General features: G+C 42.8%; 1 protein-coding gene across 1 annotated transcript in view; it reads right to left on the bottom strand.

Moving 5' to 3' along the window:
- Positions 1 to 389: 389 nt before the first annotated feature.
- Positions 390 to 25,690, bottom strand: part of LOC122412687 (GATA-binding factor C-like) — an 85,589-nt gene continuing 60,288 nt past the window's right edge. Inside the window, exons 5-8 of the mRNA XM_043422427.1 lie at positions 18,545 to 18,679; positions 4,573 to 4,762; positions 4,121 to 4,323; positions 390 to 3,457 (exon numbers count right to left, since the gene is read on the bottom strand). Of these exons, the coding sequence (XP_043278362.1) occupies positions 3,431 to 3,457; positions 4,121 to 4,323; positions 4,573 to 4,762; positions 18,545 to 18,679 (555 nt within the window). The 3' untranslated portion in view covers positions 390 to 3,430. The remainder of the gene's footprint in view (positions 3,458 to 4,120; positions 4,324 to 4,572; positions 4,763 to 18,544; positions 18,680 to 25,690) is intronic.

Here is a 25,690-nt window from a genome sequence, read left to right as displayed (position 1 = left end):
TGATTTATCGAGTGAACAACCGGGCCTCGAGATGCGGAAGTAAGAGATTAAAATCGGATTTTTTTATGGATATGCAAATGTTGCATAGCAGATGTTAAATTATATCGAGTGTGTGAAAAATTGAGGGCCAGGGTCATTGGTCCCGTGGCAAAGAACGCGGTGTGTTTGCACTTTCATTCGGTTCTGCACCGTGGAATTGAGAGACCACGAGTCAGTTATTATGATGATGATTATGAGACGATATCGATGGGAGTTGAAAGAGACAATAATATTCGTGAAAATTTCGAAAAAAAGAAACGAAGAAAGCTCCATTCTACATGTATTTATCATTTAATTTATTTTAAGTTAAAACTCTTTTTACAATAATATCTTACATTCATGTTGTTTCGTTTTGTTTTTTCTTTTTTTTTTTTACATCGTGACACTGACCACGTTGGCTCGGAAACGAGGGGCTGTTGCTTCGTTTCTCGACATGGTTCATCAATTACTATTGAACTGTTGTTCTCTTTTTCTTTAAATTTTCATTTCTCACAATACAATCGATCGCCGTCCGCTACAATTTTGTTTATCTGTATTTTATTTATTTTTCGGTATCACTCCGTCGACAAGTTATGAAATCATTCGCACACATCGGTTCCTGTTTAAAAATCATATTTTACAGTCTACGATCTACTTTCCTAGTAATACTATATAGATACCATTCTCTCTCTCTCTCTTTCTTTCTCCCAGTTTCCTATGTATAAAGACTCGTGCGAATTCGAATGAACTGCGATTTTTCGAAATTCTTTATCCTTTTCTCGTTCTGGACTTGATTAGTGTCTTTCAATTGAACAATAGTTTTCCTTCTTTCAACTTTGTTTTCGAAATATCGCAACGCCTCGATTCGTGGAGGATCGACGCTCGCGCACGATCCATCGTTCCGTCGGGAATCGTTACACGATCGTGCGAGCACGAAACGAGCGTCATTCTCCATTTCAACTACGTACAACACCTCTCGAATATTTTTTTTTCAATTTTTTCTTTAATTTACCTTTCTTTTCTCACCTCTTTATTCCCGAGAGTGGATTACTCGAAATTCATTTCGAGCCGCTCACGGATCGCCACGGTAATTCATAATTACGCTAGAACGAGTAACGTCTATAATCAAAAATCACAATGTGGTCTCTCTCTCGCAATCTTTCTCTCTCTCTCATGCCAATTTTTCAAAACAACTAAATTGGGACGTTCGAACTTTGAAAACCGCTCTCACGTACATCCATTTTCATTTCCACTCGATGCTTTTATACCCAAGACTTTGACTATCTAAAGGGAGGGAGCATGGGGGGGGGGGGGGGGGCGAGTTTAATCATCTTGATTAGAACGCTAAAAATTATGCACAATTGCATCGTTTGTTTCATCATCCTCATTTCCCTCGATTTTATTTTTATTTTTTTCTTATAGCCAACGGGTTATTTACCATTTGATACGATAGTTAATCCATCGTTACAGTACACACACACACACACACGCGCGCGCACACACACACACATATGTATGCATATATATGTATAGATTTATTTGTATTATATATTTATATATATATATATAGATTTCTCGTTCGTTTACCTAGATTTTTGTTTTTCATATCAATTTACGATACACAATCTCGAAGATACAAAATTTACACGTGTTTAATTCTTAAATTATTATTGTTATTATTATTAATATTAATATTATTTTTATAATAATGATTTTATTGTGTGGCTATAAATCAAAGTATTCGCTATGGATTGCGAGTATCTCGTGTCTGTGTGAATATGTGTCCGTGTTAGAATTTTGTTCATATTTCGCAAAGTTGTTTTTCATTTCGTGTCCCGACTAAATTTATCTGTTACGAGCTAGAGGGGAAAAAAACGGAAATATGAAAAAAAAAAAAATGAAAAGAAACAATTGTATTCGAAAGAACGAGCGAGGAAGATGACGGGTCCGAGACATTCGTAGATTTTCCGGCACCCCGTCGACTCACGATCGCTAGATATAATGATACAATTTGTTTACGTTTTTATTTTAGTCTCTACGTATCGCTAACCGGTAAAACACGCGAAGAGGTCAGAGGAGGCTCGATCGAGAGAATCCGCGAGAGAATTTGACAGGAAACTTTTCATTTTCGTGTCTTCTAACGATTGTTTTATTATAGTTTCGATCAGTTTCGTTCTTGTTTTTGTTTTCGACTTTTCGTTTAAACAAAAACAAAATTCGCTCGCGATTCTCAATCGGATCGAATCCGCGATAAGAATCTTGGCTCGTTACTTTAAATTGCACGATAACTTCGATAAAGGGAAAGGGCAAGGGGGGCCGGGGATTATAATTGAATTTACAATTTTTTACTCAGATCATTCTAAGCGTGGTTGAGGAATGAAGTGCGTTTTAAAAATCATTTCTACTTCTTCTTTAAAACAAAAAAAAGATCACCCGGGGGTTTCATACCCTCGGATTTTCTGCAAGGATTCCATCCTCTCAGGAGTCTCAGTCATAATTCTACGAAAGTTTTCAAATAATGGCAAGAAAGCACTTTAATGTGATTATTTATATGAAAAATAATAATAATAATAAAAACGAAAACAAAGGAAAACAAAAAAAAACAAATAATTTCTTAAGAATGGCCAATTCCTTTTTCCCAATGAATTGATCATGACAGTGTCAGGGCCGAAGAAATCGGCGGAGAGACCGGTGTCTATTTACAATAAAAAAACGTAAAACTCGATAAAGTAGATGACTTCTTTTGTACTTGGGGCCGGGGGCGTGTTTTTCTTCTCCACCCTATGGTATACATATATTATTATTTTACATATTTACAGTATTATCTCACGAGCCCGATTATCGCACGATATTTAATATATTTATATTTATATATATATATTTATATTTATTAATACAAATATAAATATATATATGTTGCATGTGTGTTTGTATGTTTTTTGTGTTTGGATGGGTGTACTATCAATAGTCATTTCTTCTCTGGCTTATTAATAATGTAATCCTGTATAACAAGCGAGAAAAATCGCGCCCCAAATGACCCAGTATAACTCTCTTAGTTCAAACTATCTTCTTTTTCTCGTTCGCCAAACTCCTATTTCTTATGTAATATATATATTTATATATATCATTTTTAGACGTCTGAAAAACGTGCTCACAAAATTTTGGACACATATGTACGCAACGATTATTATATAAATATATGATATATGCATACGAGTACCGTGTCGATATACACATACACACGCACGCTCCTCTTCGTCGACGCTTCCGTTCATTGTTGATTCTTCGTTATATCTTCTTTACTTTTGACTTTTAAAATTTTTATTTTTTTCAGAAGAGAAGCTTACATTGGAGCAGTGTTGGTTATGCTGTTGGTGGGCTGCGTCCTGAACTCGTCATCATACATATCCATTCATGTGTACTCCGATCGCCAACCACCCTGTAACGACAAATTAAATCCCTCGCGTTATTCGTGGCTCCGGGAATAGAAAAAAATGGGAATTTTCTACCCGTTGGTTAAGGCGAAAAAGTTTGTGAAAATTTTGCTAATTTTGTCGGCCATGTCGAACTTCTGGAACTTCAACAGACCACTGGGTAATTGATTTTTAATTTTCAATGCGGCAGAGCTCGCGTTGACTTTTTTCAATAGATAACGTCGATCGGTTACAATTTTTTTCTCACCAATTGCACTGATAAATTGTCAAGCACCCGAGTTTTCGTAAATTTTCAATCTGCGTTCAAAAAACTCGATCTTCATTTACTAGCAAATTCAATGGTGAGATTGCAGTTTCCATGATGCTGAAGTTTGCAGCGTTAGAGTCCAACGAAATGATCCAAAAAAATTCTCTAATAATTCCAATAACTGTCCAATTCGTAACTTGCCTAATTTGCAATTCCTAGTTTTTCAGTCTTCACCAATTATTCGTGAAATAAAAAATCGGTGAATTACAAGTGCTATTTTCGTTGTACTCCAACGCTGTAAACTTCAGCGTCGTCAGTTTCCTAGTCACCACTCTACGTCGAAGATTATACGATTTCCAATGTCTTTCCTTTCTTCTAATTGTTATTATTTTACAAATGATGAACAGCGTGAGCAGCTCACCATGGCGTTCGTCGTGGCTGCAAGTTGGAGACCCTGGAGACTCGTCATGTGATGGGAGTGCGAATGGGGATGCGAGTGAGGGTGAATCGGTGGTGGAGCAGGAGGCGCGAATCCTTGATGGAGACCACCGGCTACGCCGACACCCGTGTGATACATGTAATGTTGCATCGCCGGATGCATCGTGTGATGATGCTGAGACGTGCCTGTTGGCAGAATAAAAAGAAGAAAAAGGTTAACGAAGTGGTAGAAAAGGGACAATCTTTTATGATACGGTCTCGTGAATTGTACAGATTCGTGACGCCGAAGATGCCGATGGCACAACATTTAAACGAAACAATGATTTCTCAAGCAATTTAAAAAGTTTATAAGGAAAATTGTATCGCGAAATGAATTAAAAAATAAATGTACGAAAACCAAGTTGTAAAAAGTGTTCAGCCGAGGAAAAAACTTACCCATGGGTGATCCAAAACCGGAGTGGAAAGGCTTGTTATCGAGATCGAGATGTCCGCTGGCTTTAATCATGTCGCCCATGACCCCACCGAGTCCCAAACAGCCTCCAGCCTTTTTCTTTTTGCTTTTCGACGAGAGTTTGCGATTCCTCGTTTGTATGCCTTCCTTCTTCATGGTCAAAGGTCGGTTAACCTGCAACAATGAGAGGCAACAATTCGTTAAGTTTACCCAGAATTAAAAACTACGAAAGATTGAGTGCCCAAAGAAAGAGAGTAAGCGAGAAAATATAAGAGGAACGAGAAGAAAAACTCTTCGATATTCCAAGAGACAATACAGAAGCGAATAATTGTGAAGGAAAACAATTTCCTCACGACTCAACGCACACTTGATGTATTACGAAAAGTGTCTGCACATAAAAAATATAATTATACCGATATAAAGAGTCGTGCGGCGCAGGATAGTGAATGCGCGAAAATGCGAGAGGAAAAAATGTAAAAAGTCATCGCCAAGGATACCGCGGAATTATCGGTAGAACAATGAGACGAGAGAGAGAGCGAGAGGAAAAGAGAAAAAGATAGGCGGACTGATGTAACTGACGAGAGGCAAGGAGAATTTTGCAAAGCGGACGTGCGACGGGCATCGAAGCGTTTTATGCCGGCAAAAGCCGAGTTATTCACCACCATATGAGAGAACGATCGCTGAGAACGTTATTTACTCCTGGCCACGACGAGCATCCATCCCTATATCTATATATAAACCCAATACAAACGAGCCAACTTGGTTTATGTGCAAATAAAACTTGCTATCGTGAATAAATCGATCCTAAGATCGATGAAACTCCGGTTTTCTCCATATGTAATATTTACTCATACACGAGCAATATATACCGTATTGTACTTGTTCGACGACATACTAATCACTCCGCAGGACATTACGATTTGCCTATTTTTAAATACCTGATTCAACACATACACCGAAGAGAATGATAAATGAACGATGTAAAATAATTTCCATTGTTCAGCTCTTTCGTTCTTATTCGTACAATTAAATATAAACGCATTTCCATAGCAGAAAAGAAAAGAACTTTGCACAATTTTCATAATTTATTCAGTTTTATTTCTACTTTATGGACCGTGTATGTAATTTTTTTTCTGTCGGTTTTTTCGTCTCGAGAGATTATTTAATATTGACAGGTTGAACTGTTCGAAAAATAATGTAATTTAAACGACGTTAAAGTTTGCAACGTTGGAGTCCAACGAAATTAACGAAAATAACATTTCTTGTTTCACGAATCATTGGTGTTAACTGAAAATCTACGCGTTGCAAATTGGGCAGGCAACAGAATTGGAGACCTACTGGAATTATTGGAGGGTTTTTTTAAAATCATTTCGTTGAACTCCAACGTTGCAAAATTCAACGTCATTAAAGTAATTCGGCCGTTCGATAAAGTACGGTGAAGGTACACTGTTTTGGCAGTAAGTGATAGTTTAAGGTCCCTTGATAACGATAAGCACAGTTCCGTAGCCTCTTACGGGGCAAAATTTTGAATTATTTCATTTACAATTTTGAGTTTTCAACACGGTACCTTATGGGGGGGAACTTCGAATAATATTAATTGTAAAAAATTTGTACGGTGTTTGTGAAAGTTTATATCGTGAAAAAAATTTATCACAGATTCTGTTTCTTAATTTAAAAGACATTACCTTGCGGGTTTTTAAGAAAGAAAACATGAAAAAACTTTAGTTTTTGACGTGTCGAAAACGGATGTCGGTCATTACGTTTAACTGCCGGTAACAGCTGATTAAACTTCGGGCAAATTCGGGAATCTCATTAAATTTATTTTTGAGACGGACTCGCGTAATTTTATTCGTCTAGTAGCTTCGTTTTTTTTTTTTTTTAAATTTCTTATTCCTTTTCCTCGGTACCATTACACCGATATTAACTTTCTTTCGCACAATAAACTAGGCTATATGTATTTCAAGTGTCACCGGTACCGACTCAATCATTAACTAGTCAAGTTGAAGTATAAATTTCATCTTTTATGGTATTCTTAAAGCATGTTATTACATTTTTGTGATAAAAATATTCTGAATGTACATGTTTATTAATTTTATGAATAACTTAGACTTGAAATTAATCGAATTAATCAACATGAAGTAGTTTTTTTGAATTTAGGGTTGGAAAAGCACAAAATGGTTCGTGAAAAAATGCATCATCTACCCTAAAATATATCTTGAACTTGAGGGAATTTGAGAAAAAGTAAGTTTTCAATTTATTCAACATCCCATAGGGGCAGTATATAAATGGAAATGGTTGTTTGAACGGTGCAGTATGTCTCAATGTAGATCGTAGCGAGCAAAAAAGGAGAAAATTCGACGGAAGAAGAATCAAGAAATTGTCTCTTATACATATTGTGATACATACATTGACAAAAGCGAGGAGAAAGAGAGGCGAGAAGAGACGTCGTCGGCGGGAACGCACAGTGCAGAAATTTACAGAGCAAATTTTCTGCACTGAAATACAACGGACACACGAGAGACGTGAGGCAATTAAGAAATCCCTCAGATTCTTGGTAGTCAGTGCACAATATATGTGATGAGAGAAAGAGAAATAATAGTAAGACAAAACGAGAGAAGAGTGTGCGCAATTAGTGAATCGACAGCCCTCGCGCAATTCCCCTGTCATACGAGAGGAGGCTACGTCATCGCAAGATCGCTAACAAGTCGTCACATATGTCGTGAGTTTTCTTCGCTCTCAAACATCGCGCCATCGCAGCCCGCCCGGCGGGCATCATCTCGGTGTAATAGAATTGTTCGTTGAATACCCGGGATTCTTTGCAATCAGTGCGGATCGTCGCTCCTTCTTACCAAACGAGACTTTAATTATTGTTATTCACGTTACGCACGTTTAGTTACACAAATTTTTCTATTTTCCTTATTATTTTTTTATTTAAACCATTTTTTTAAAATATTCAAACTACCTTTACGCTCTGCAAAATTTCGCTGGTGGTTCGTTCTTTTGCATATTTCATCAGAGTCAATTCGACCTAACGCGATTGATCGAATTCCCTCGTGGAGATGGCCATAAAAGGAGAATCATGTGCAATTTCATGACAACGAACAAAGTCAGCAGGGTTTGCTGGTCTAATTGAAAAGAGTAAAAAGTCGGAGGAGAAAAATGTCCTGGAAATATACGAATTTCAATAGATATAAGTATATGAGCAAGGATGTGTACAAAGGCTTTGTACTCGCCGCGACGTGAGGCAACTGCAAACTTCAGAGGGGCAAAGAGAAGGTTCCTGGTATTATGAAGAAACATATAAAGAGGAAGGGAGCATGGATAAGGGATAGAAGAAGAAAGGGACGAAGGAAAACGTCGCATATGCACTTTTGTCTCGTTCTTTTTGCACTTTTTGTCCTCCCGTAGATTCAACGACGAAATTCTCCCTCCCCCGATTTCCGAATCTACTGAGTAATGCGAAGAGACGGAAGAAGATAGAAAGAGAAAGAAAAGTCCAGACGGTCAACGACTTTTTTGGAATTATGCAATTGGCCGAATTTGTCGAATTAGCGGCACGTTGCAAGAAACTTTCTTCTTCTCTCTCTCTCTTTATTCTTGTCGCGCCGGCATGCAGCGTGCAAGCTCGCAAACACCCGGCTCCTCTTTCTCGTAGATCTCGAGTGCCGCGAAAAGGGACCACCGTTGCGTTGGTCGAGCGATAAGGGCCACCACGAAAAAGGCCTTCTCTCCTCCTCTTCCCTCGTTTGTATAAGGGAGAACAAAATTCTTGCATTCGGAGAAAAAACGTCTTGCATCCTCCCTTCTTTCTTCACTCATTCCCAATGCTTCTTACATAATAAAAGCTCTCGATCGATTTTAGTGAAAAAAATGAAATTTTGAGAAAATCCCCATTCGAGAATTGTTTCAAAACTCTCAATCGCGGGAGATTTTCTCTCGAAAATCGTTGCCGATGCGCATCCTCGTGGAGCCCACCGAAACATCGATTTAAATACAATGAGAAAGAAGAGCCACTTTTAATGGGGGGAAGGAGGGAACGAAACCCGCGAAACTCGCGATATAGGGCCGAATGCACAAATTCTGAATCCCCGAGTTTGCTCGGCTCGAAGCCTTTCTTTTTTTCTGTCTCTTACACTGATCGGGGACAACTCTCAAGACTCTCCTCGTCGCTCGTGTCCGAAAGTGCGAAACGTACATGCAAAAGGGACAAACGAAAAAAAGAGAAGAGAGAGAGCGAGCTTAGTTGACAGCTAGTGAGACAAAAGGGAAGGTAAAAGGAAAAATAGCAAAAAGAAAGTAGCAAGAGAGAGAGAGAGAGAGAGAGAGTGAGAGAGAGGAAAAGAGCGGAGTGATTCGAGAGAGCGATTGATGTGGTCGCACACGATGCAGCTGCACGCGGTCCGCATACGCGATTTTTCATACGTATATACCTACGGGACCAGGTCCCCACTTACGCTTTGGGCGAGCACAATAGAGTCCGAAGATTCGGGAGAGGTCAACGAAATTTACGAAAGACCCGAGAAAATCTAAACGCCATCGACTATTCCGTTGCGATTTTTTTTCCACAATTTGAGAAACAGCAAAGTCGCGTTTTCAATTTCGAGCTGAGACGAAAAGGAAATTTATCATTTTCTTCAACCTTCGAGACAGATTTCAAAAGTTGTCTGTTATTTCGAAACAAACAATTTATTTATCTCCGACTAATGAATTGTGAGTGAATCGATAATAAATTTACCGAAATACACAATTATCTGTCGAGGAACTTTTTCTTGGCGCTGCGTACTCTCGCGGTTATTGACGGTTCCACAAAGCGCTCGACCCTTCAGATAGCGCATCGTAAACAAGCACTCAAATCGATAGTAAACTCGAAATTATAGTGTTCCGATAAAACAAACTTTCATTTCATTTGACGCGTCTTTTACTTTGAGGAACGTAAATAGGGGCTTGTGATACGCGTGTCTAATCGTTTATGGGAACTGACAACTCATTACAATTTATGTTCCATTTTTCTATCAATCTAGATTACACAAGCTTCTGGGTAAAAGGAGCTTTGTAAGAAAAATCGATTAAAATTATTAATAATGAACAAACGCGCATTGACACATGATTTCTTTTGTGTGTGACATTCTTTGACATAACTGGAAATCATACGACTTGCAAATGTACAATTTCCATAGCCAAAAGTAACTGTTTGTGGCATAAAATTGCAATGAAACTCATCTGGTTACAAAAAAAGCAGGGTTCATACTCCAAACTCAAATCTCCAAATTTTCATAATCGAAAATCATTAATTTCGTAAAGATTATGCCAACAAACCTCGTCGATTGTAAATTATGCAGAAGGGTACAACGAGAAGCGATAAAAAGAAGTTACGAATACGATTTCACACACAAGGTGATCTTTGGAAAAAGTATAAAAAAGACAAAAGCTCTATTCGAACGACCAGTAATACGATAATACAAAACTCCGAATATGCAGTATTTAGCATACCATGAAAGCTCGAAATTTTGATAATAGAAAATCATATATATCAGAAAGTTTAAATATAAAAGAGGCCAATGAAAGATTCGTCAGGTTCCCGAAAGCTTTGAACTCCAGAATTCAGATTTTTGATTGTCTTATTTTCTGAAAGCTGTAATTCAGGCCGCTCGAGATTTCGAAAAAGAACTTTCGGAACGTTCAAAATTCCGAAAATTCACGGTTCGGAGTTCCGATCTATCGAGGTTTCGTATTATCCGAGTTCTGATCATCTTAACCTTTTATTTGTGGCTATAAAATGCATGAATATTTATCTATTAAACGATTACTCGATATCCTTATTTTCGAAACTTTTCACTGTACGAAGTTCAGTCCTCAGGAATCCAACTTTCTAGCCATACAATTTTTCGGTATTTTGGACTTTCTGGTTATTCCAAATTCGGAATTTTAACCCTGCCCAAAACAAAAAACGATAAATATTCCAACGAAAATGTCGTTATTCCCTGATCGTATCGAGCGAAAAATGATGATCTGATGTAAGATCGACGAATCGAATGGATGAGCCAACATCACGATTTCAATTCGTGTATAATTGTCCAATTGTTTTTGTATCGAATTCAGCCATATAGAGAAAGGAGAAAAATGACAAATAAGGGATTCTCGATTCACGGCGTATATTTGAGCATCGATATAGATGGAGAATATACACATTTAAAAGTATGTATATGTTTATGGGAGTCGTGAGACTCTGGCCGACGGCGCGAGCGACGTGAATTTAGTGGAGGGAATCTCAGGGTGGCTCGTGAGTTTGTCTCTCGTCGTCGGGAATACCAATTCGAACGGTGCATCGGTGAGGAGCAATAAAATTCGCTGTGCAGACACTGGAAAAAGGCATGTGTAGTGGTTGCTCTGCTCATGGTGATTGTCGGCGTTCTTAGTTTTCGCGTACACCGCGGAGAGTGGGGAACTTTAACGTTTATTCCGGGTAACGCGATTTTACAACTTCCTCGCTTCGGATTCCGATTCGGTGTGCCGTTGCGTGTGTCATGAAAACGAGAAATGGTGAAAGAGGAAAAAGGGACGAGGAGGTGGAGGAGAAACAATTGCGCACTTTTATCAGGTACAGGCGAGAGCGTAACGAGCTAAACATGGGAATGAAAAAAAAAAAAAAAAAAAAAAACAAGTTTAATGAAAACTATGCAAACCTGATCTTGCGAAAAACATTTGCCCTACGTTACTACTGCTTAGGAATCCATTGAGATTCCTAATTGGTTCGTTTCCACGCAATCGAGGAGCAAAACTGTCACTTTTCGTACGAAAGAAATGAATTTTCATAGGTGAAAAGTATCGGGACGCAGGAGAGATTTAATTTTTTCGATAATACAAAATAAATCCGTGGAGTTACATATACGAACGAGTGTATTTCTATAACGGAGATAAAGTCCGTTCGAAAGCGAGAAATTTGTCTCATTTAAACAGGATGATAAACGCGGGTTGAATTTCAAAGGACCGGAAGTAAGGGAAAAGCCGCCGTCGCGATGCCTCTGCCCTCCTCGACTCATACAAATTCATCGTATATACTTGCGTCCGATCGTTTCCTAACGAGATTCTTTTGTTTCAAAATACAGAGTGTACACGTAAAAATACATCACTGTATACCAGCGTGTATGTATGTTTTTTGCCATATATGCACACCAGCACGTATATATAAACTTCGTATTTATACGAGACGTGGATCGAGTTTGGTCGAAACAAAAGTGGATTGATTCGCTCTCCGGTTCCAACTAAATTCCTCTCGAAAGCGAATATCGCCTTTTATTCTCGACGTACAAAGCCGGACGAGAGCAATTGGTAGTTTCATCGGTTAACTTCGATTAATTATAATATACAAGAGACTGTAATGCGAAATTTCTGTACGTGTTCATCGACCAAATACGCAGAGTAGAAAGAGAATGAGATGGAAGAGAGAGAGAGAGAGAGAAGAGGGGGAAATGAGAGAATACGAGAAAATAAGAAAATAGCAAAAGTGAGTTTGAATTAAGGGTCGCGTGCACAAAGTCCCCAGTGCGGAAGACATACGAGAAGAAGAAAGAAGAAGGAAGAAGCTGCGTGCACTCGCTGCCTCCATCGGCTGAATCTACTCGTGAAGATCTTCGAAGTGCAGAAAGTCCTAAAATTATGCAGCTTATCGGTGCAATCGGTAGTGTATACGATTCCCGGTAGCGTTATATTTACCACGATGTCTGCGCGCGCGAGATGATAGAGAGGAAGATACAGGGAGACGGCCAAAGAAGAGGATGGGAAGAGAGAGAGGGAGAAGGACAGGAAGAAGACTACTCGCGAATGAGCATATTATAGCGTAGTAGTAGTATAAACGTAAATCTAAAGTCTTATAATGTGTATACATGTATATGTATACAAATATGTATATAGGATTATGCAGAGAATAAGAAGAGAAGATGTGAGAGAAGGTTTCGCGATTGAGATCATATCGGAAGGTACACGCGCGGACAGCACCGCTCCCTCTGATCCAACGAGATGTCCCACCTGAGCAAAGTATATTATCATCTTATCTTTTAAAGCTACTCTCCCTGCCACGTTACGAGATACTCTTTCCTCTTCGTTTCTCTTTCTCTCTCTCTCTCTCTCTCTCTCTCTCTCTCTGTGGCATCTTTCCTTTTTCTCAATCTCATCTTCTCTCTTCTCGAGAGTTCGTTAATCATTATTTTTATTCGGCATCCCGAGACGCTAATCATTATTTAATTGGTACGTGTACACTTAATAAATGATTTTTATTAAGCGGCATTAAAATTATTCGCGCGAGTTTATCCGGGAACTGGGGGAACGAAAAGTGGCTTGGTGGTGCGACAACTTTCGACAGACCGGCTCGAGGAAGATTTCAGCTGGAAATTTAGCGAATTTAGTTCATTCGAGTATTTTGTTGGTTTGATAAGAATTTCAACGAAGGAACATTTTAGAGGAATAATCGGAAAAGCCTTTATCTCGCTTCAAATTTGACGGAAGTTATCGAAGGCGAGTTTCGAGACGAGAATATATTCGAGAATGCGAGAGAAACGGGTCTCTTGAACTTCGGCACGTGCGTTGCCGCATTTTCGTTTCATTTCTTATCGCGTTACTCTAATCTCTTAACGAGCCCAGGAACCCGTCGCTTTCACGGAGTCACCTCGCGCGCTTTACTTTGCCAAGCCTTTTGTACGATGTTTCTCTTTATCCCAAAGCACACAAGAGGCACGCAGAGGACCCCGAGGAACGACGGAAGAAAGAGAAGAAGCGGCGGCGAACGTCTATCTGAGATCTTCAGAGACGCGTAACCGCGCAAAGCCGTCGGGTGAGAGGACTCGACAACCCGGAGAACCGACCGAAGAAATCGTTGGATATTGTACACCGAATATGCCGAAGAATAAACAAGAATATCAAAATATTTGTGACTCCAAAATCATTCTAATTTAGACACTAAAATAGATTCGTGTCCTCGATTTCGATTCGATAATTCTCAGACTGGCCATTTAAGGGGGTCCTGCTTTAAAAGTCAAAAGAATCTATTGCTTTCGGGCATGTTTTTCGATAGACGGAAACACTTTTTTAATGTGAGAAATACTAATTTGTAGACGGTTTATGCGCAAAGTCAGATTGTCGAAATTTCTCAGCTCCGTACAATGTGGAGATCGTAATTATTGTCTGCAACAAAAATTCCACATTTTCTGTCCACTTTCATATATATTTTTCTTCCATATGAACCCATGAATACCCGAAAATATTGCGAAATTCTATATTTTTAGTGAGTTTGAAAAAAAAAACGTTTCTAAAGAAAAAGAATATCAACTTCAACGTGTCCAATTAAGACTGGAGTGTCTTAATCTCGAATGTTTTACGCCAAAAGAAATACGAAAAGCTGACGAATGTATGAGAGGCCCGCGCGATATCGCCGTCGTGAAACGGTCGGGAGAGATTTTCAGAAACGTTGAACATTTTTTTAGTCATTTCATTAACGAAAACACGCTCGGTCAGCTTCCTGCCTAACGACGTACGTACACATGCAAGTATACGAATACGCTTCGGACGTAGGAAGTGTCGCGTCGTCGGGAATTTATCGGTGGCGGAAGCACATTAAGGGTAGGAAAAGAAATATCGTGAAAGAGAACAAGAGCACATATTTATACATGTAACGAGAGCAAAAAAGGAGGAAATATAAATGAAAGAGAGGCAACGTGGCTGGACACAGGGGTTGGAAAAAAAAGAAGAGGTCCGAGGGAGTTCGTTGGCACTCCGACAAGAGCGTATTTTTCTGTTTCTGCTGTCTCGCAAATTTTATTCCCTCGTTTTCCTTTTCACTTTTTTAATATGAATCAAACGCCTCGATCGCGAAATAAAACGGAGAAACGAAGCTCGGGAGGAGGGGGTTGAACGAACTATCGTCACGATATAAAGTTGCAAAGTACGCGAGAGACTCGATATCGCGGGAGCAACGTCAGCCAAGCCGGCGTAAGGGCGTGTTCGATAAAGTACGAGCGTGGACATTTCCATGCGGTGTGATATACGGAATGCACGTATGTATAAATGTCGGCTTATTACAGGCTGTGCCAAAATACGCCCGGAAATGTGGCGATCGCGTAGATGCAAAAATTCCGAAGAGAAAAGTTTGTACAAGTTTTGATCTGTGATGCACCGTTCGCGGGATATTCGTCGACGAACAACGGCCAATCGGACGCGGCCATAAGAAGCAAGGGACGCGATCGTCGCACGGGCCTTTGTGCCCGGCCAGAATGCGAGAGGGGGCGCTTCTCCCACTCCGCGGTTCTCTGCTCCACATCGACCGGATTGGCCATGACTTATGATTCGATATCTCATCAACGGTACAACGGAGAAAAAAGCAGCCGAAGACTTTTCTCTTTAGAATTTAAGGGACTAACCGATCGAGGGATCGGTTCGTTGCAACTTTTCAGAGGCTCTGTACATTTTTATCGGTATTATAAGAGCGCATGCACGGGAGTGGCACTCTCCGCATTCGCGTTTGTACACACTCTGTGAAACCTCCCTCCTCCGTATTCCGCATGAGCTACAATTTATTCCTCGTCGCGTAGCGTCTCCGTGTCGCGGGTATTTAGCGAGAGACGCGCGCGCGCGATCCGGGAGAGAACTGCGAGAGAAAGAAAGCAAGAGAGAAAAGACCCTCTCGCTTAATTAATGATTACCGGGAAACGTGTCTGGGACTTTTGTGCGCGATCCCAACCTCTCTTTCGTCCTCCTCGCTATACACATACGTATCCTTCGCCATGTATACATGTGTACACGTACCATTACATATACTTTTAGTAACTACAGCGCGATGCCCTTCGTTGTTTCTTTCCAAACATCTCATTTTTTTACTCTCGTACTCTCGTTTGCTCCTTCGTTACGCGCTCATTTATAGCGAGTCATACCGGTTATTCAATAAGATTTTCGTTCATCGGATTTCTCATGATTGACGAACCAATTATCGCATCTAATGTCCGACGAGTATTGGCGGAAAGTTTTGTGGGAACGAGAAAATTCGAGAGGGGCAATGGGAGAAAAGGGGAGTCCTAGGGAATTGGGAGACCGACAAAACTTGCATTTTATTTACATTTAGGGGAAGTCATGAATTGAGGGGAAGTTGAGGGCTCAGGACTCGAGAGAAAGTACGAGCTGGAGAACGAGCGTTTTGAGGGAAAAAATTCAGTAAGAAGAATCCAGAATGATCCGTCTTGATTTTCACAATTCAAGGGGTATCTGCAAACGAGACATTTGTCGTTGGCGAATGACAGAAATGTATGTTCCTTGAGGCATGGAAACGAGGATAACGGAGAAGTGGATAAAAGGAGAAAAGGGGCATGTACGAAATGATGAATAGGAGAGAAAAGGAGAAAAAAGATGAGTCTGGGTCGACGTCCGAACATGCAAGCTCGTAGAAATGAACGAGAGAGTCTGAAAAATCTGTGTATTCGCATTCGCTCCTACTTACACTCTTTTCTTATGTCTCGTCGGTGGTTTTCGCTTCGAGTGAGTGAAAGATCGTACGGTCGATAAGAATTTACGGCGAAGCGATAAAGAGGGTAGACGGAAAATGATGAGGGAGGGCAAATTTGGACGGGCGATTTGTGCAGCGATTAGAGAAACAGCACTCCGTGATTTCCCTTCTCTCTCTCTCTCTCTCTCTCTCTCTCTCTCTGTCTCTGGTTTCTGCGATGAGGAAGAAAAGAGTGAAAAGATCGGACATCTTCGAACTTAAATACAGAGACCGTCACTGTTCTCCCGGCGGTAGCAAAATGCAAGGGGAAGAGAAAGAGGGAGGAAGAGAACGCGAGAAGACAGAAAGTCTTTCTGCTACCGTTAGTGGTCCGGCAGCCGGGAGCCAAGCAACTCTTGACGAATGTCTTGAGTCGATCCCCGGCGTGCAGTGTTGAGAGGCCACCGAGCCAATTAGCGCTCCCCGATAATGAATACCCCCGTGATGCTTGGCCGCGAGCGGACAAGACGAAAGAGGGAGAGAAAAGTACGAGAAGAAAGGATAGTCGCAATGTTATCTTGTCCGGAGACGCACGAGTCCATGAATTCAGCAGCCGCCTGCATTATGAGTTCTCAAAAGATTTACGAGTCCCCAAAATACACGGAGATCTTTAAGTCTGTCCTGTTGCGTCGGAGACAATATGACTACGGATCTAAACGAGCGATCAAGCGATCATTGGATTTCCTGGTGCACCCAACATTTCCCCAAAGTTCGTTATCACGAGCAAAAAGTTTATTTTCAATGTGACTCGTTCGTTTTTTTCCATCACAGAACAATTTCTGTTTGTTCCAGAAACGATTGCTCGGACTCCAGAACGATTCGAATAGGAAAAGATGAAGAAACGTTCACGGGGCTGCTGTTCGGAACGAGCGAAAGAAAGTGCAGTAACGTGCAACTATACACCGGAGTATAATCGTTGCGACAACACGGTAATGGATACAGTTACGCCCATAAGGTAGCGGCGGATCTTTTCATCGATACAAAGTTGAAAAGCGCTCGGTGGTTGACAAAAAGGCCTGTCATTACGAAACGATGCCGAGAAGAAACGAAGGAAGCCAACTAGACACGTATACGAGTGTAATATACTCTGTATAAAAGCCCACCCTACGACTATACAATTTGAACTTGGTTTAAACGTCCACAGACTGTATTGGCTGTGTATACGTTCTTATATTATTGTGGAGGCTGAACGTCGTCTTGCTCGGATCCAGGCTTATGAACGCGCCTGCATAGAGCCCCTCTCACAAGATGAAGAGAGATCGAGATCCTTCGGGCTCTCTTTCCCTCTTCTTCGTGCTCTCGCGTGCACCGAAATATCGGGTTGCCATTGTCGTTTGAAACTCTCGAGGTCCCTGCACTTCCCATTGTCGATTCTCCGATGGGAACCCAATTCCCGCTGCCTACACGTGTGTATACACATAGATTTGCTTCCATCAATTCGTTACACTGCTCAGTCCCTATTTTTTGCTACTTCTTGGGAAGCAGCAGAAAAAATAAATGTCGATGGAGAACCGAGGATGCTCGTTCGCGCCGCAGTTTCTGCACGAGATTAAACGCGAAGCACATCGCGGATCGTCCTTTGACCTGGAAAAAAGGTCCGAACCCCAAGTCCGGGGGATTGGCTCGCGAGGAAGCGCGCCAAAGATTTAAGCAGTAAGTGGGCATTGCCGGAAAACAAGTTACGATAATAAAGTGCGAGAGGAAAAAAGAGTGGGAAGAGAGCGAGAGAAAAAACTGCAATGGTCCTCTTCTCAGAGGGCTACAAGATTGCCGAGCTCACTTCCGGCATTTCCTGTGTCACACGCCGTTAAGCACGATTCACCCCGGGAACTCTCCGACAGGAAAGTGGAAGGAAAAAGGAGCCGGAGAGGGAGAGTGAGGAAGAGAGCGAGATGGAAGTAGATTGCTCCGCATGCGAACTTCCGCTCTGGAAGGACACGACTCTTAATTGTTTATTCGACACATACAGCGAGTGTATACTACGTGGAGGAGCGAACTGAATGAGACAACAACCCTCCATGCCCGTGCCAGCATCAACACCCTTGATCTTGGTTATGGTTGAGAGCCCGGACAAAAACGCGACCCCTCTGCTGTCGCAGAAACACTGTCAGGCCTTTGTATCGATGGCTCGTTGAACTTGCTCGCATCGCAGACAGTCAGCGGTATCTAGATGTGCAAAATTTTCCAGCGAGATGGGTGGCAGTTTGAAACCTCGACAGACCAGAGATAGAAGAAGGGCATGGCAATTGGAAAAAAGTGGTACAGGAAAGCAGTGATCATTAGTGGTATGCAGACCCGCCTGAACCCAGCAAGTGTTCCAATCAATAAGCTCAAGTGGCACATCTCAACCTTGGAGATGCTCAGCGCCGGGTATTCTAAAGGTCAGCACGCGAGGGAAGCCATCTTATTTAAATAACAAACTGATTACTCACGTTGTGTAGTTTGTAGTACAATCCGCACGCGTTGCAAACTGGCTCGCCAGCTTGATTCCTCCGCCACAGGGTCGTCGTCGCTGTTTTGCAATTGGCACAGCTCGTGCCTGCCCTCCTTGCTGCGCTCTGAAGAGACTGCAAAACATGATTAAAGAAAAAATCGATATTATAGACATTGACCGAGGTAGATCTTGGGGCGTGAAAATCAACAAAAGAGAAAGATATTTATGTAGAAAGCCAATCACGCGATCGGCTGCAGGACAGTACTATTTTCCGATTTCTTTTTCCATCGCTCTTCGAGTTCGTTGGGGTCTTGTGGAGCGAAAAAAAAGAAAGTGAGTCAATCATTCGGCCGGAAAACAAACTGAAAGAGCGAGAGGAGGACGGAATGAGATTTCGTAGGTGGATGCGAGAAAGAGTGAAGAGAAGAAGGCAATCGGTCAAGCGGATCGTGACTCTCGTGACCGAAGGTAGAGAAATCAACCTGACGTATCACTGACACACGTTGCCTCGGAGTGTGTCTTCTGCTTAATCCCCTCGCACCCGTGTGGGATAAGAAAAAGAAAAGAAAGAAACAACGAGCCAGTGAGACGAGACAGAGAAAAGGTAGAGACGAAAGAACAAGAAACTGTGAAGCGGGTCGTGAAGAGGAGAAAGAATGAAAAATAAAAGAAATTTAGTGAAGGCAGATGAAAGAATCAAAAGATCGAAGAGCGTGGAGACTTCGGCGCTTATATGGTAGACGGTAGACCTTAAATGTCTAGGCAGACATTTGCCGCGCTTCGTTGATGCCCGAGAGTGGCTTGGAGGACCAGAAACGATCCCGACACCTGTGCGCGAGCGAGCGCGCGCCTTTCGATCCCAAAGCGAGTGGCAAACACTTAAGTAAAAAGGCCTATTATCCCTCGATGGCCAACTATAGCTTATTTAGCTTACCTCTTACACGATTGTATTCCGCCCCGTGGCACACACCTTTGCTCCGGCTACCACTCTCGCCCTTGCATTCCGAACGCGTATCTATCGACTAAAAAGCTTTTTCCCAGCTCACACGTGAACGCTTCAAGTGGATCAACGAGAGAAGAGTTTTTACGAGGGAAAAGGGCGACTCGCTGCGTTTCCAAGTGGCAGGCGCACGCCGGTTTCCCCTTGCGAACCGCGTGCCTGCTTTATGGGTGTGGATGATGCCTCATGCAGTTATATACCTGACCGATGTTCCGGGGAGCCAACAGCCCGAGCAAGGATCAAGGCACAGCGGAGTTTCGATGATCCACGGGAACGCATCGCAGCTTCCATGAACATTCATTCCAGTCCGGCCTGGACCACTTAGCCCCCAAGATGACACGGGTGTTTCGGGATGAGCCGAAACATTCCCCGAGACTGTGTGAACGGGAATGCTCCGAGAGGAAGATGGAAATTTTCGAACGAAGATGGACGGAGCACATGGAATGGACGCTTGGAAGATGCTAGGGATGAATTAATCTCGGTCCATTCTCCACACGAAGTCCTCCGACTCACTGGGTGACCATCACTGGGTAACTATGCGTATCTACCTGCCTATTGTAAGCAACCTGCGCTACAGGGCGTAGCGTGAAAACGCTCTTTGTCTAATCCCACGTCTCGCTCTTCCGTCTTCCCATGTAACGATAAGCAGGAGAAAGAGAGTGAGGGGGAAAGAAAAGACTTCCAAATACAACAGTCCGGATGCTTCGGTAAAGTGGGATGAGTTATTGGAATTTTATAGAGTGTCGCGCTCTCTCCGTTACAGTCGATGAGCCGTCGTGGCATACGAAAGCGTATATGCACGAATAGACACTACAATAAGCTTAGATTCGACGTTGGCACAGGTCAACGAATGATAGATGAACCTTGCTCGATTGTTAGAGGATTTACTCCTGATGAACTTTGACGGGGGACGAGCGCACCCTAGCGATACATATGAGGAGTTTACCGTTTACGTAAGAGCCCTCACTCCCGGGATTTGTTCAAGAGGAATGGAAGAGCGTGCGAAAAGGAGAAAGACTCGAGGGCATATGTCTGTGTGTGTACGAGAAATCTTGCGGTTCTGCAGGTCCTACAATCGAAGAATGTAAGCTAAATACGTAGGGAAAGCAGGGAGACATAATCCTAAGAGGATTGCTTGAATGGGCAATGCTTTTGCCAGAGGGGGGCTCCCGAGGGTGAGTATTTTGCGGGGGTGGTGTTACCCAGGCACGCTTCGGAGGGAGCGGTAAGGTTTGTTGAGAGGGTGTTGCGCGGGTGTGTAATCATGCCTTATCGGTGGGATCTTATCGGCAGCGTCGATGGACGCGTAGCAAAGGGGTCTGAAGGACAGCAGCTAGTTGGGAGGGAGGAATGTGGCGAAAGGAGGGAGGCAGGAACCGACCGAACCAGCGCGACCAGCAACTAGCACCATCGCCCCTCTGTTTCTGTGAAAGGAGCGCGAGCGAGTGAGTATAAATGGGGCGAGTTAAAAGGGAAGAAAGAAAAAGCGAGTTGGTCGAATCGATAGGTTCGAAGCTGCCTCATCAATACAGCGCCCCGCGTAATAGCACTGCTTTTCCTGGCTTCCGCATATACAGCAGCATCGGTCGGCTTGTTATCTTGCTCTACATCTTTGACACCCTGAAAATCATCGAAGCGCCAATCCTCCCCTCGCCGTCGCTCGTCTGTTGAACTCGAACGCGCCGGCGGGGCAACCTTATTTTTCCCCACGGTGATATTCACGAAGTGTTTTGTGGCGCGGCAGAAGTCCGCCTGCTTGCGGGGCCGGTGGCCTAATGGTTATTAAATCCGAGGTCGCCGCCGCACTGCGCGGCGGGCAACGAGAGTCACCGCTCTGTTGCCGGTGCGTACGTATCGAGTCTCCCCGCAATATATGAATAATCTACGAATTCATTAGATGTAACGCGCACTCCTCTCTCGTAGCGCCAAGTAATTTACGTCACAACGCAGAGTTTGTGGCATTAGTGCGCCGCCGCGCATACGTTCCCGATAAATGTCAGGGTTCGATCGAACCGATCATATGGATTTGCTTTTTTATTCTTCTCCTATTTCTCTCTTTCATACGCTACATCGGCGTTAAGTTTTATTGACCGAGAGTAGAGATAGTAACGAATGAGATGGAAGATACGCGCGAGGGAGGAAAATGCCGTTGATCTATAGACCAACTCGCGTGCTTAGCTCGCATATATCTACCGGGATATCGCATTAAGGTGAACGGGCAGATGAACGAGGTCGAGGATTTTCTACGCGTATCTACACTCGGTATAAAGCCGCATGTAGAAATAGGTTGTAGAGAGCACTCTGGAGCTCGGTCAAGCAAACCGATCAACCGGGTTACTGTGTGCACGCATTGCTAAGCGATTGATATCCTTGAGTTTTAATAAAATTACTCTCCGCAATGATCCTTTCTCGGCTGTTTGCAAGGCGGTTGCATACGTCGAGCCGGCGCGGCTTGCTTCAATTCGCCATGCATGCTGACCGCGACATTTTTTTGACAGCATGACAAGTCTCTCTCTCTCTTCCTCTATTCATACTTCCAGTATGAACAGTCGTGCCTTAAAAAATCATCGACTTTGATGTTTTATCTGCTTTTCCAATGTCACTTTACATCGCCACATCTCACTTATGACTCCCGACGATAAATATCTGCGTTTAGTCAATTATTGTAACGAATATCCTGCTAAATAATGAACTGAATAGACATATGTGTTTATAAATAAAGGTCGGGAATAAATACGAACTATTAAATACATGTATCGACCCACTGTGTATACGCGGTGGCTGAAGAAAACACTCCCCCTCCCCCTTGCCATCGCTTTCTCTCTCTCTCTCTCTCTTTCTCCTTGGTTCTCTCTCAACGATTTATTATGCAGATCGTCCGGGCTATTTACAGGGCTCTGAGATCGGGTGCAATCACGAGGTCCATAATTGCTCCTGGATATAACCGTAGCAGAATGAAGCCCGAGAGAGAAGGATGGAAAAAGAAGGAACCTATACTACAACGAAGAAATCAAGGGTCCAATACTCCTCGCGTATTTTATACAGACGCACCGATACATGCACGCGTGTACGTAAGAGCGAATATGCCGCTTGGTTAAATGCCCTGAAACCGGTTGCGAAATCTCTGAATCTCTTTTCGAAACGTGTACACACTTTTCCTATTAATGTATATATGTATATAGATACATATGTTGCTGTACTCCGTCTTCTTTGCTTTCTGTACTCGCGACACTGACGTATATGACATTTGTGAAGTTGATCGTGTCGCGCCTCTCCGTTATTTTTTTTTCCTCCTTTATCACCATCTATTGGCACTCGTTTAATTTCTTCTCGTTTCTTTTTACGCACTCCTGTCGCTCTCCTGCACTTTTTCTCTTTCTCTCTCTCTCTCTCTTTCTCTTCTTGTCTATTAACCTGTTGGAGTCATCGAGGTCCATCTTTTCCTCTCTATACCCATGCTCGTAAAGCATCATGATCTTTTTACATGATGTTTTTTTGTTTAGCACACCTTCAACGGCCGGACACATTGAAAGAGGCCTTCCTGCGGACCCGCGCGTAGCTCCGTATCTAAATGAATATTTTTTTTCTTTAACAGACAGTGCGAGCCTTCACTTGTAGCAGATGGGAGCGCGCATATGAACGATTCTTATTTTGTATAAATTTATTACCGATCCCTCGCGGTAGAGGGACTTTAATGTGTAGCAAACCAACGTCTGCCTGTCCGTCTGTCTTTCACAATGTCCACGTGTCACTTTCGAATTGGAGAACTGGATTACACAGCACTTATCAATACATACGTGGGCACATACTTGATCGTACGTAAAAGAATGTTCACCAGACGTCATCTCTTCTCAAAGCGATATTGAAGAATGAATATAACGGATCGATTCTCCGGAATCTCCACTTGTACGGTACGAGACACACGCGGTGAAAAAAAACGAATGGAAAATATTTCGAATCGAAATAATGCCAAAGGGCAGTCGGGAGAGAAATCTGTTTCCGTTCCCTTCGAATTTTGCCATTAGAGCTTCGACCACGGGTGAAAAGTCATTCTCTTTTCCCGGTGATAACTACTAGTTACCCTGATATCACGATGCCGACAAGAACAAAATATTATGGAATCGATAAATGGAAATGTTGATATTTTCGATCGAGGATTAGGGACATTACTGTTCACCTATCGTACCGGTTCTAGTAGGATCGCGCTTTCTCGATCGATCGTATATTCCTAGGGCATCGAGTTACTTAAAAAATATACGAAAACGTGTACACGTATGTGTCGGATATCTGTGTATACGAGCCTGCCAATCCCTATCAACGAGAACTGACCGAAGCGAGCGCATCGTTCAGCATAATTACTCGCAATGACTCTCGATTATCGGCGATAATCTAACGGTCCGCGCTAACGAACTATAACATCGAATTAAGTCGATCTCTGTGTTTCCCCACCCCTTGATTCCCCCCCCCCCCCCCCGGCCTCTCTCTCATCCCTTTTTTCATTACTTCGACAGTTTCTCTCGCGAGCCGGGGAAATGAATCGATTTGTACGATCGAATCATTTGGGTCGTAAGAAGCAATTATTATTGTGTATGAATGGCGTGGAAGATAGCAAAAGAGAAGGAGCCAGAGGAGTGGGGGATATGAAAGCAGGAATGAGGAGTCGTTCGGGAGACAGAGATCGAGATAGGCAATTAAAAAGCACCAGGGAAAGGCAATAATTGATCGTTATGGGTAATTGTGTGTCCCTTTTACATCTTTCTTTCCCTCGTCCCTCTGCCGCTTCAACGTAAGACGTTCCAAGCTCCCCGATCGCGCGCATGAAACAAGGCAAAAACGTGTGGCGCCCGGTCCTAGAAACAGAAGAATCGGGAACTGGGATCGATCACGAATGCGCGCACGCAATTATCATCGAATGATTTCGTCCTCAATAAATTTCGATTAATACACTCGTTTGCAAAATTGCATGAATCCAATGGCCCTTTTAGAAGCAACGAACTATCGTTTCTCTTTGAAGGTGTTCGAAAAATTCGTTTTGAGAACCGAAAAGCGTGGTCCAGTGGGTCGCGAGAGGAGGAAAACGCTCAGAGAGCGAGGTTGGTGTGTAATGGACGCGCGAGCCGAGAGTTAAACGAGCCTCGCTTACGAGAGATCCGAGGCCATAAGAGAGATAAGTATCTCTCTCCTCTATCCTTGGCTAAATCGTGACTAGAAGCCCGCACTCTGTTGCTCCTGCTGCTGTTCTGCTGCCCCCGCGATCGCTCGCTTCGTCGATTTTACAGCAAAGAGAAAAGGGCGAGCGAGAGAAAGAAGGAGAGAGGCGACGCGGGGGAGCGGAGGGTGTGTACACACCGGGGAGTTAACCAACGCTATATAACATCGCGGAGTAGCCAGTCGAGTGCATTATCGCGAATATACAGTGAGCAACATTGTTTCCAATCGGGAATACAAATTGCTCGGGATCTCTCGAGAGGAGTGACTGTGCAATGGTGACGACGATTCCGAGGGAGAAAAAACGGGAGCGAAATGATTTCGGAGTCGAAACAACAAAAAATGTTTTGATTATTTTTCAATCTTCCTCTCCCTCATGTTTTAGCGAGACTAATTGAACGCAGCAGTACTAAAAAAAAGGTGAAACGAGACTGAAATAGTGACGGAGCAGTGTCTGCAAGGGCCGAAAATCACCGCTAGCCCATGAATAAAGTTCGAAGTGTAGGGCCCCTTGGGAGGTTATTGTTGAGAGTATAGGTGTGAATGTGCGACTGTGACAAGCAGCAGTACCACATTCCTAACACTAGATCTCGGATGGAGGCTCGGCAGAGCGCATGTTCGGTGCAGCAGACCAGCGGAATCCCTCTTTTCGTAGCACCACATGTTGGAACGATTATACAGCCAATCGAGCTTCGTCGAATGAATATCAATTCGCGAAGGCCCCAATTTTTTTTCTTCCTCCACCTCGGTGTCGAACCTTACCGCAGAGAAGAAAAGCAAAAGAGGAAAAAACGTACCGCTTGTTTGGTACGAGAAGACACGAGTTGTTATTTTGTCTGCGTGTGCCCGTGTGCGCGTGCGTGCGTGTGTGTGTGTGTGTAACGCGTGTACAAAGCCCTGAGAAAAATGGCGGCCAGGGGACTTTCTGCGGGACTG

This window comes from Venturia canescens, chromosome 1 (assembly GCF_019457755.1).
Source record: "Venturia canescens isolate UGA chromosome 1, ASM1945775v1, whole genome shotgun sequence".
Lineage (NCBI taxonomy): Eukaryota > Metazoa > Arthropoda > Insecta > Hymenoptera > Ichneumonidae > Venturia > Venturia canescens.
The sequence above is the reverse complement of the archived record's forward strand: the minus strand, read 5'-3'. Positions and strand labels throughout refer to the sequence as shown.